The following is a 12,744-nucleotide window of genomic DNA, read 5'->3' as shown; positions in this document are numbered from 1 at the left end:
CTGTCCACCCCTACCTTAGAATGCACTGGAGTGAAGCCAATTACTTGCAGACTTCAGCAAGAGATTGGCACTGCATGTATGGGGCAGAGATTGGTAAATCAGGCAGCCAGGCAAGGAGCAAGAGAGTCAGAGGAGTAGCTGAAATGCCTCTCTCCTTTGCTTGGCTCTCTGGGGCATGGTTCACCAGTAGCAGCATGGGAGCCATATGTAGTGTAATGAACAAAAGCAAGTAAAGGACAATTAATTTATCAACTATGATTAATCTGAAGAATTAAACCATTATGGCCTCTCTATGGTCTTAACGGCCATAAGTATATTCACAGTCTGATAAATCTGGATAGCCCAGCTTGTGAGGACTAATACTCAACAAGTGATGATGGTATCCATAATTATTATTATTATTAGTTTATTTATATTCCACCCATTCCCCCATTGGGGGTTCAGAGCAGAGTACAGCAAAAAGGTATCTGCTAAAAAGGTAAAGGTAGTCCCCTGTGCAAGCACCAGTCGTTTCTGACTCTGGGGTGATGTTGCATCACGATGTTTTCATGGCAGGATTTTTTATGGGTTTGCCATTGCATTCCCCAGCCATGTACACTTTATCCCAGCAAGCTGGGTACTTATTCTACCGACCTTAGAGGGATGGAAGGCTGAGTCAGCCTTGAGCCAGCTGTCTGAACCCAGCTTCCCCCAGGATCAAACTCAGGTTGTTAGCAGAGCTTGGACTATAGTACTGCAGCTTACAACTCTGCACCACATCTGCAACTTGCCTTCAATTTTAGATTTTTAATTCTCTTTTAAATATTACCTGCGCTACCTGTTGCTTCCAAATATCTGTCCTTGGGTAGTTGGTTTCATTAGGCAGATAGATGATACCAGGGCTTTTTTTGCACAGGTATGCATAGGAATGCAGTTCTGGTTGGCTTGGTGTTGGGAGGTGTGGCTTAATATGCAAATGAGTTCATGCTGGGCTTTATGCATTCTTGCATGCTATTATTTTTTATATTTGGTTTCAATTCTTGATGTTGTTATGCTAAACTATTTAAAAATCTGGTTTTGTGTTGGTATATGGTTCTTTTTAAAAAATAAAATTCACTAAAATGTTAATTCACAGGGAAAAAGCTTTGTGTGAAACAAAGGTGACATCAAGGGGTGTGGCCTAATATGCAAATGAATTCCTGCTGGAATTTTTCTACAAAAAAGCCCTGGATGATATTCTTGGAATGTTTTCTGGCAGTAGTTCCATGATAGCCTGAAATTAAACTAAAAGCTGACTAATTTAGAATACAGCAAGCAGCTACAGCCAAACGAACTCAGTGAAATTATGCAAAACAAGCATATTTGCCTATATTGACTTAGGTATTTTGTTTATGGTAGCCACTGGGAGGGGAAAGAAGCTATACCCACAGGAAATTAATTAATTGTCATATGTCATTGTGCATAGAACAGCCAGGAGACCCTGTCTGGCAGCTACAAGTTCTACCTCATAGCATTATGCTAGTGGTGAACTAGACTTGTTTTCAGGGGCTGAGAGAGAGCTCTGAGAGAACTGTGACTGGCCCAAGGTCACCCAGCTGGCTTCATGCAGAGGAATGGGGAATTGAATCTGGTTCTCCAGATTAGAGTCTGCCACTCATAACCACTACACCAAACTGGCTCTGAAAATTTACTGGAATCCCTCACAGGTTCTGAAGATTTCATAAGATATTGACCATCTACTTTCAAATCCTCCATCATGCCTATAAGGACTAAAAACTTTAGTACTTAAGAATGAAAGCACTTAGAGGTTAGTTTTCACAATTACACAAAATCCACTAAGTCCCAACTTGGTGCTAAGGGTCCAAAAAGAACTAATCTATCTGGATGAACCTCTTGGTGGGTAGTTCATACTGTTTTTACTATCAATTACAATCTGATTCTCTGGTTTATAGGATTATGTACATAACGATGTCTGCCCTTGCACTGATGAAGAGCACCCTTAGGTCTCAAATGTTTGTAAAAATGGCTGGATCACCTATCATCTAGAGAAGTGCAAGCCCAGAATAGAGCCAAGAGGAAAATATAACAAATACAGCTTGCCTTCCATGCTTCCATTTTCTTCTCACGTTTCTGAATCAAGATATCTTCTGCAGCATCTTGCAGGTGTGGCTGAATGGGGGGAGAAAAGCAGTATGCTTATTTTTAATATGCTCAAGGCAAAATCCAGACCTCTGTATTTGAATACTAAGCATTGTTACATACAGCAGTGGGCTGCTCTGCTCTTTAGTTGTGTACTCTACAAAATTTGGATTGATTGCATCATCCCTAGGAAAGGATATTACTATTTCCACCAAAGTCCAAGAAGCATACGGTCTGGCTGGCCAGATTGCTGGCACCAGTGACCTTAAAGAAAAGTGTGTTGCGAAAATACATTGGTTTGCTTCCTGAAATATCTTAACTGGGTCATTTCCACAGTCAAAATAGAGAATACACAGGAAATCCATAGTAAGGAATTCCCATGGGGTTTTAAAAACTGAAATTAAAGGGGGTGGGGTGTTGGTAGTGCTGAGAGCAGAGGACAGTAACCTTCCTCTTGTGCAGATTCTCAATTTACATGCCCGTTCAAGCTTTCAAGCAAAACATACAGGTGCCTTCAGGGGCAAAAAGAGGGGGGAAGGCAAACATAAGAAAAGCTGTAAGAAATCTTTTTTTAAAAAAATAACAGGATTTTATTGTTTCTCCCTTTGGCAGCCTGTGAACAGCCCATTTTCTCCCAGCTCCCCTGCCATAAAAATCAATGACCTGACGACTCTGCTAACTCACCAGTTTTTCCTCTCTGATGTGGCACCAGGCTCAACACTCTTCCCACCCAGAAGACTCATTGAACGGCATAACAAATAATAATTCTTTCATATAGTCAGGCAAGGGCCTGGCCGATAGCCAGTCCCTGACTTCTGCCTGTTTAGCCATTGTGTGGATGAAGCAGAACTCAGAACCATTCCTAACAGAACAGGCAGCTCCAGATGGGGGAAATTGTGGAGTGGGCAGTGTGAGAAACAGACGAGGCAGAGTGTTGGGGGAACCCAGCTCATTTTCTTTGGGCTCATTTTCTTCTCAGCTAGTCAGCAACTTCCAGCTTCTATGTGAGGCTGGATTTCATTTGTGTGCTCCGCAGAGGGGAACGACTGCGTATGGAAAATGGAATTCTGCAGCTAAGATCAGGCTCTCTGAACCCCCTGCCTCCCACTCCAGGAAACAAGTCAGATGTGAAATCAAACTTCTACTGCCTCTTAAGTCTTCAACACAAATACCAGCAAGATGGGAGGTGGGTGGGGATCAATTAGACCCCCAAAATACCATAGTCATCACTTCTCTATGACACTTCTCTATGGGTGCCACAAAAAGCCCCCCCCGCCCCCCAAAAATGCTGCAGGGTGGATATGCTAAAAGTTTACCTTCATTTTTTTCTGTGGCCCAGATTCTTCACTTCTCAGAAAAAGTGGCAACCACTTTCTCTCAAGTCTCATCTGGACATACTTTTGAACCTCCAGCAGGATCAAGGGAGGAACCTGATCATGAAGTACACTTCCCCAGCCTCCACCTACTTTCATTACCTAAAGAATTGCAAACACAACAGCAGACCGGAGAAACTTTATGGCCAATAAATAAATAAAACAACCCAGAAAGATTGAACATAGTCTTGATGCTGCTGAGTTTCTGACCTTGTGTGTGCCCTCTGTGAAAAATGAAGCTGGATTCACCTTATCCTAAAATAGTACACTTTCTCAAAAGTATATTCAGATAATAACTCACACTGGTTATAGCTAATGTCACAGTAGTGAAGGCATACAATGGAGGAACAATTTTAGCAGTCATTTTTTTCCTTCAGTAGTTTTATTCCAATGTTGTACATAATAGAAAGAGCTCAAAAGAAGCCTTGGTTTCTTTATGGGCTATACTTTATGTGATTTTTAAAAATATATAATTAAATTGATTGTACATCTTGGCTACGAGATGTAAACTCATCAGGCAACAGGGAATGTCTTGGCAGTTTTCGCAAAATATTTTGGCGAGGATTTTCTTAGGGTCCCCTGTCTCAAGGCCATAAACATGAAGCCCTATTTCCTCATTTATTTTGGATGTGGTTAAAGTCACTGCATGATTATTTCACCACTGCAATTTCACCTTGTGGGTATTTCTAACCAAAGTCTCCCCGCAGGGCAGTAGGTGATATTAACCACATCAGAGATAATGATTGAGAATGAAGCCTCCCACTGGAATTTTAATTATCATCAGTCACCAGATGAGGCCAGTTATATGTCAAGGAACTTTACAGAACTCCAGGGACAGGGGACACAGCCAATCCTCCCCATTTACCAAGTGTGAAATGTTGCTTTGGCTGCAGAAGAACAGATCTCTCCAACTGAAAGATCAATCTAACCAGCTTCAGAGAAATAACACTAAGCCAAGACCTCAGATGACTGGCTAACAGAAGTTTAAGGCAGTACTTTTCAAATGTCCTGCCAAGAGAGAACCTTTTCCAAATCAATGTATCAGCTAAGGAACCTCAGGGGCATAGCCACGATTTTTTTGGTTGGGGAGCTTTTTAAAAAGGGGGGAGGGGGGGGCTTGAGTTTTTTAAAAGCCCTCCAACCTAAAAAATCCCGGCTATGCCCTTGAGAGGTGGCCTTCCTGGGGCAAGTCTTTCTGCTTTCACAGCTGACTTCAAAGTAGGAGGACACCCACCCCCCTTGCCCTTCCATCCTGCTCACTTTGTCTTCCTACTTCTCGCAGCCAGCCTGCAAATAGTGGCTCTGGGCTCTTTAAGGTTGGGAAAGCTTAAGTACATATGAACATATGAAGCTGCCTTATACGAAATCAGACCCTTGGTCCATCAAAGTCAGTATTGTCTTCTCAGACTGGCAGCGGCTCTCCAGGGTCTCAAGCTGAGGTTTTTCACGCCTATTTGCCTGGACCCTTTATTGTAGATGCCAGGGATTAAACCTGGGACCTTCTGCTTCCCAAGCAGATGCTCTACCACTGAGCCACCGTCCCTCCCCATTGGTGGGGGGGGAGGTTTAAGCACCCTCTTTCTGTGTGCCATTGAGCCTGCCTGTGTGTGCCACAGAGCTCTTTGTAATGTGTGACTTGAAACATCAGAACAGATGTATGGAAAGATCTTTCTCTGCCTGGGACCCCAGCTAGCTCCCATTAAATTGGAGTGAGCAGTACTGAGCTAGATGGACCAATAATGAGACTCAGCATATAGCAGCTCCAACTTAAAACATATTATGCACCGGCTAGCATCTGGCTAATGTAAATCTCTTTTTAAAGTTTTAAAGCAATGCGAGAAGGAACACACCACCATAACCATTTGTGAAGGCTTTAAAAGCAACCACTGACCTGCTCTTGTTCCTCTTTTGTAGCTGGACTGTTGGGTCCAAAGAAATACATTTTATTTAGATACTTATTTTTGATCTCCTTAGCTTTTTCGTCTCTTTGTCTTTTGTCCTTGTGGAGCATCCTCCTGAACTGCTCGATGTCAATCCAGCACATGAGGTCGATGCTGCAAAGAAATCACAGAAAAAACTTTTGTCTTGGCATTTTGAACAAATTAAGATTTTAACCCAAACACGCAGCTATGATCACCTGGAGAATTGTTAGTGTGCAGCAAGCAATTCAAGTCAAGTCAAGTCAGCCTTTATTGGCATAAAAAGAACAGTACAAAATTAATATAGTGTAAAACAGGATAGAAACACAACTTTCATGTACACTTGTATAAACAGAAATTAGTTCTGTGATATCCTTCGGTGCAACTTTAGAGTAGAGTACAGAAACTTGGCTGTCCTCTCAGTAACATCGATAGAAAAATCATTCAAGAGTATGGACCTTAAGTGCATCAGAGCAGTCAATCATATTGGCTAAAACAGGGTATAAATACGTATAATGTAGATCTGTATACAGATGGCAGTGCAGGAAAACATGAGTCATTGACTCAACACATTTTTGTTTACAAGGGCAATACCTAGCTGAATAGGCTATTCTATTGAATCTGCCATCAAGAATGGCAGAGGGCATAGCATTGCACCTAGCAAGAGAAAACGCTCTGCATTGTTGTGGCACCTGCAAAGACGATAGGTAAGAGGCCATCTTCCCTGTGCTGAGAGGAATCTCAAAGTTCAGAGGGGAGCAGATTTTGTTAGCCAGGCTGCTTAACTTCTGGCGCTCAATGTCTAACATTCTGTTTTTGATCTGTTGGAATGCAGCAGTAAATGTAAGCATGGACAGTGATTCTATAGACAGGCCCATCACTTTAACCTCATTCTATGTGTAAGCAAGCAATTCACTACACAGGCTGGGTGGTTTTTTACCACACTCTTGCAGCAGGTCAGAGGACAGCATGCACACTTGTGTGGTGAAAGTGACCTGATCTGTGTGGCAAGCAGATGCACACTGACTGTTCACTGCATGGAAACTAACACCACCTGGAATGAACTAAAGAGGCGTCTACAGCTATAAAATGTCCAGGGGCCTTTAATTGCCCATAAGAAGAAATTCACATCCCATTATATTTCTGGACTGGATGCTGACGCCTTTTCATGACAGCAGTAGCTGCCCAGATTTCATAAATCTTTTGGTCCAATCCCACAGCTGTCACCTCAGTTTGCACACACCCCTCCCATTTGAACTGATATTTGTAAGCTTCTTGGGGCAAGGATCTGTCATTACTTCCCATCATTAGTGGAGCAACTCACATTACAACTCATCATTTACGCTAGTAATGCTATATTAAAAAAATAAAGCTATATAAAGCTATAGCCCTGACCTAAATAGGCCAGGCTAACTCAGTCGCATCAGATCTCAGAAGTTAAGCAGGATTGGCTGTGGTTAGTATTTGGATGGGAGATCACAAAAGAATACCAGGGCTGTTACATAGAGGAAAGCAAAAGCAATCCTCTTTTGAACATCTCTTGCCTTAAAAACCACACAGGGTCACTGTGATCGATTTCCCACTCACCTTACGTTGCTCTCATGTTCGTCTTCTCAGCAGGGCTTCCTTCCAATTTCACACTATCTGCCCTGGGAATGCAGCAAGTGCCAGCGTCTTCGTGGAGCAAACAAAAACTGCTAAAAACCCAGTTTCTGTTTGCTGTGCAAAACCCCGACTTTTGCTGCAGCCTCGGGGCAGACAGCGTGAAATCGGAAGGAAGCCCCGCTGAGAAGACGAACGTGAGAGTGGCATAAGGTGAGTGGAAATCTGTCTCTAAGTTAGTGGTGGAGGGTGACATTCACTCTTTAGTACAAAATCAAGGGAACAGAAGCTGCATGTGACCTACAAGATGCTCCCCAAGTTCCTATGCAGGGCTTTTTTTGAGCATGATCCTACCGGAATGCATGATTCTACAGGAATGCTGGCTTGGCATCATGGGGTATGGCCTAATATCCACATGAGTTCCTGCTGAGCTTTTTCTACAAAAAAAGCTCTGCTCCTATATACTGCCACACCACCTGTTGTGGACTGGGCAGCAGCTGTAGAGTACAAGAGATGCATTCCAGGATCTGCTGTGGTAAGTAGGACAGGAAGGAGGGGCTTTTTGGACTGAGTGATGCAGCTGTTTGGGACAGCAGAATGTCTTGGGCCAGAACCACTCTAATATTTTCAGCTTGAAAAGTGGAATATCTCACACTTCTTCCATTGATGAGAATGAAATGAACAGGCCCGAAAGGGAGGGAAGATGCTCCACGTTTGCTCTGGTAAGTGGGACTTTGGAGTGCAGAACACATCTGTGTCAGTGTGACATTCCTTCCCCGCTGCTGAGACCCATTAGTGAACACAGTGCTTCACAAAACAGCTGGGAGATCTTTGCTGATAAAAGTAAAAAAGCCTTGCTTCTCTGCACCTATCTCATTCTGAAAGAAGAAATATATGGTGAGATAGAAATATCAGTAACACAAACTTATCTCAGCAAGACAAGGCCCAGGCTCATGCAGAGGAAATACCTTGAAGAGTGTTGTTGGAGGAAGAATCGGAACTGTTCCAAATCTAGTCTGTTGCGTGTCAAGTCGGCAAGCTTGCTTGGCCCAACTTCTTCAGGGGCTTCGATTGGAAGCTTTGTGCTTTTAGCAGAATCAGCATGCGTTGGGACCTTCTTTTCAACAGCCAATTCCTAATGAAGGAATTGCACAAGGCAATCTAAATAAAATGAGTAACCCTTTTCATAATCCCCATTGATACCTCTTCTTCCTACAGATTGTTGGCACCTTCTCTGCTTTTACAGGACTGTCTTTCAGGGCCAAACTTAAAGGCCAGGTCACCAGTACAAAGATCTAGGACAGGGAACACTCTGCCAAGAACTGCTGCTACACAACTCCCTGACATTACGAGATGGCTTGTGGGACTCAAATAACTAATGAGCAGGAGAGGAAATGTGTTGAAATTCAAAGCATTCTGGGCCCTGAGATGACTATATATGACTATAAAGAGGTCCAAGTCTAGCCCCCATCTTTAGAGACTAAGAAAGAAGACAAATCAACCAAATTGGGTATTTATATTTATAGCATCATCACTTTGAATCAACAACATACAAATCAACTGCATTTCTTAAGACATGCTCACGCCCATCTGAAGGCCACAGAGATCCTACCATTCATGCTGGGTCTTAAGCTATAATTTTTAAAATTGCTGGAGCTGGGCATAGCATGATATCACTTCTGACCCCCCCCCCCCCCGAAGTGACATCATGTCGTGTGCAGGAGAGAAAGCCATGTGTGGTGGAGCAGGCAGCAGCAGGCCTAGCTTCTCCCAGGAGGGGGCGCTCATGAGCGGCTCCCTGTCTCTCACTCTGTTTGCAAGCCCATTGGGGGCTGGAAGCAGCAGAGAGGACGGAGCACATGGTCTGGGAGTGCGTAGCTGCCTAGTGCCTTCCCTTTGCTGGTGACCATTTCTTGAGCCAGAGCCCTGGCCAAGCCAGTCAGAACTGCATTCCTGTGCATTTCCGCTCAAAAAAAGCCCTGAATATTAGAACATGGGATCACCCAATAAAATGGGTAGGCAGAAGATTCAACACAAGCAAAAGAAATAACTTCTGCACACAATATCAATAAGTTATTGAAGTCGTTGCCACAAGATGTACTGGTGGTCACTGGAACAGAAGGCTTCGAAAAGAAGATTAGGCAGATTCATGGAAGACTGGGCCACTGGAACTGCTATTAGCTATGTTGATTAAATAGAGACAATGTATTTCCAAACACCAGTTACTACAGTGGACAACAACTGATCAATTCTATGACCTAACTTGGGGTCTCTAACACTTTTCAGCCTATGGATACCCTCAGAATTTTAGCACAAAGTGATGGGAGCAACCACAAAATGGCTACTGCAAGGGGCAGAGCCAGCTAAAAAATGTAGGCAATGAGGTCATGCCTAACTCTAATAGTAACTTCTTCAGCATTTCTAGCTAAAACTCTGTTTTCACAGGATGCCTTTAAAAATGAATATATTGTTCAAAAATATTTTCTTGCATATACCTTCAAGTCACACAGTGACTTGATCCTTGTGCACAAAAAATTTGCACAGCCAATCAGATTTCTGGTGGCCAATCAGAAGTCCTGCTGGGGAAAAGCCCCACCTGGCCTCATCCACTTTCTTAAAAAGATTGGCAGGCACCAGGAAAGGTGTCTGCAAGCATCATGGTACCCCCAAGCACCACACTGGAAACCCCTCTCCTAATTTGTAGTTTTCCAAGGGAATCTGATGGTCATTGTGGGAAACAGGATACAGGCCTATACATGGCATATTGGGTCTGATTCAGTAGGGATCTTCTTAGATTCTTATGCCTGACAACAAAATGGCAGCCAGTGAATTTCTTTAATACTAACCAGATTATGTTCTCTCCCCCAACACCAGCATTTGCATTAAAGGCCTTCAAGCAGCTGTTATGTGGTAGTTTGTCTGAACTGGGTCTTCATGATTGTCCGTTAAAAACCAATCATGCTGAGGAGCGGTCTGTAAAGTTCTACAAGTTCCTCAGAATTTGGCCACAATTAAGACACAGAAGTGTTAACCTCCTGGTGTGCTCGGCAAGAGGGAGAGAAAGAAAGAGTTTGTTTTTGTTAATAGGTGCTTGTCTTACCTCATCCTTCTTGGAAATGCTCTCCTCATGCAAAGCCTGCAGCTTTCTAAAGTACACTGAGTCCAGCTGTCGAGTTTCTTCCACCAGCTCCACCTAATAAAAATAATATCTTATGTCATCCACACAGCACACATTATAGAAAGAGAGATGAAGGGGGCAGGAGCGGCAGGCTGCCAGTGACAGTGGGTAGAAAAGAAAGACGTTTGCCAATAACAAGACAGATGTTTAGAAGGCCTATCTCTGGAAGTTGCATCCCTGGAGTAGATGATTCAAGCAGAAGATTTGCTGAAATGGCTGAACCAAAATTTCCTCTCAAAGTGGAACAGACTCTTAATTTAAGGGGGGGGGGGTCATTTACAATACAAAAAGGAAACATTGAAAAGACACTAGGGCTTTGCACAAACTGAAGAACAGATAAAAGACTTGTGTTCAAAAGGAACATCTAATAATTTAATATAACCTTAGCCAAAGGACTGTTTTACATTGAAACAAAAGAAAGTAGAGAGGGAGTTCTCCTGATTTTAACATCAGTGAAAAGAGCACAGGTCAATATTAATTTAGCACAGTCTGTCAAATCGCCTAAGCATCTCTAAGGAGAGGCACATCCATTGTAGTGGGGCAAGATATTTATTTTTATTATATTCATATCATGCCTTTCTTCCATGGAGCACAAGGCAAAATGCACAAGGATCCTCCCATTCAGCCATGGACCACATTCAACCTGCTTAATTTCAGTAAGGATGCTGTTTCATGCATCTTCCTACCATGCACTAAGGTAGCACAAACATGGCACTAATGACAAAACTCTTCTTTAAAATTACCTGTAAATGCCCCTGTATGCTCAATGAATATCTAGCATGCTTGAAAATACTAGAATGAACATGAAGACAGCATCCAACTAGGAGCAGACTTTGACAACATTTCAAAAAACTGCTCTTCTACAGTGTGCTAAGAAGATTCACTTCACCCTGACTGCAGCAGTGGATGGAACTTCATGCCCAGCAGCCAGGAATTAAACACCCAATGGCTGAGAATGGCTGTGGACAGAAGCGGCATCACAGATATGGAGGCGAGGGGATGTCAGCCTCTAACAACTGTTTCCTACAGGTGATGCTCAGTCATGAGACTGTTCTCGAGACATTTTGCAGCCAAAGCAGCTTTCAGAAGTTGCAATCTGTATCAAAAGTTCAAGCAATGGGTAGAGAAAAGTCATATTTTTTACCATGCAAGTCTTTTTGTCGCCAAAATTTCCCCTTCTGGTAGCTTTCTGCCTATATGGAAATGAGCACCTGTATCCTTCTGAAGTGATTTTGTTCAGAAAATATGACCTGCTAGGAAAGAGATAAGCTCCTCTTCCCAACCTGGCATTCACTTCCTATCTACACTGTAATCTCCTGCAGGTGTCTGGGGTTAAAAAGAAGAAATAACTGTGTGCCACCAAGTCAAAACTCACTCAGTGGCAACCCCATGACCACGGGGTTTTCAAGGCAAGAGCTGAGCAGAGGTAGTTTGCCATTGCCTTCCTCTGCGTAGCAAGGATAAAATATTGACATGCGATGCTGTGTTCCAACTTTTATTCTTCTTGGACTCCTGGAGAGCATCTTTCCATTTTCCCCTTCCTCTGTCTCCATTCCTCTCTTCTTGACCTGATCCCTATTAGCTTTATAAAGGCAACCAAGCATCCTCATCCTGTCCTGAGCTTATTCAGCCTTTGCCAAAACACACACACATACACACAGCCTCTTTCTATCTTTCATGTTATACTAGCCAGTTAAACAAAGGGTTGGAGCCTTCAGATTTGTTCTACTAATGGAAGTGTTTTCCTCCAGTAGAAGGGGCCCTCCCCTGACACAAGACACTCTTCCTAGTGAATATTTTTCAACTTGGGGATTGAAGAGATCCTGGAAGTTCCAGTTCTAGACTTATGGAACTCCTGCAGGCTTCAATCTGACCAGAACACTTGAAGGTAGACAGCAGAATAGGAGGCTAAATATTGGCTTTTCAAGCAACTACATACTCCACACCAATTATGTCTCTAATCATGCACTGGATGGCTGTGTCTCCAGTTCCCCCAACAATAAATAATGACACGCTACATAGTGTAGGAGAAAACCAAGTGACCATATATGTGTTGAGTAGACCCTATCACTCCACCATATATTGGAGGCCATACAAACTAGTTGGTCTTAACTAGGGATGGGCATGAACCAAGGGAAATGGTGGTTTGTTTCATGATTCATTCGATTTTCTGATTCAGTTCATGGTTTGTTGGTATGGGGTGTTAAACTCACTGGGAGCCTTCAGCAGACACTCCTCCACCCACCCTCCAAGTTTGACAAAGATTAGATTTGGAATGTCTGAGTTCTACCCCCCCCCCCCGCCCGCCGCCCCAAAGCATGTGCCCCCAGGAAAACTCAGCTTCAGCTCTGACAGCTCATCATACTGCGGAACGGGAGCTCTGTGACTGGCTCCCAGAGCTGCCAATCAAGCTATGGACAACTGCTATGGGTACATCTAGGGCTCCTGGAAGTCCACCCCCAGCATTGCCTAGCAATTGATTGAATCAGTGTGAGGCTATCTGGGAAAACAGACTGCAAACATGAAACAAATGAAGCACCATGGTCAGAAGTGG

General features: G+C 43.3%; 1 protein-coding gene across 1 annotated transcript in view; it reads right to left on the bottom strand.

The window, feature by feature from the left end:
* RGS22 (regulator of G protein signaling 22) overlaps positions 1-12,744 on the bottom strand; it is an 80,837-nt gene that overhangs the window by 19,147 nt on the left and 48,946 nt on the right. The window contains exons 17-21 of the mRNA XM_060244327.1: positions 10,113-10,205; positions 7,981-8,147; positions 5,383-5,545; positions 3,435-3,593; positions 2,080-2,148 (exon numbers count right to left, since the gene is read on the bottom strand). Coding sequence (XP_060100310.1) covers positions 2,080-2,148; positions 3,435-3,593; positions 5,383-5,545; positions 7,981-8,147; positions 10,113-10,205 — 651 coding nt within the window. The remainder of the gene's footprint in view (positions 1-2,079; positions 2,149-3,434; positions 3,594-5,382; positions 5,546-7,980; positions 8,148-10,112; positions 10,206-12,744) is intronic.

This window comes from Heteronotia binoei, chromosome 7 (assembly GCF_032191835.1).
Source record: "Heteronotia binoei isolate CCM8104 ecotype False Entrance Well chromosome 7, APGP_CSIRO_Hbin_v1, whole genome shotgun sequence".
Classification (NCBI taxonomy): Eukaryota; Metazoa; Chordata; class Lepidosauria; order Squamata; family Gekkonidae; genus Heteronotia; species Heteronotia binoei.
The sequence above is the reverse complement of the archived record's forward strand: the minus strand, read 5'-3'. Positions and strand labels throughout refer to the sequence as shown.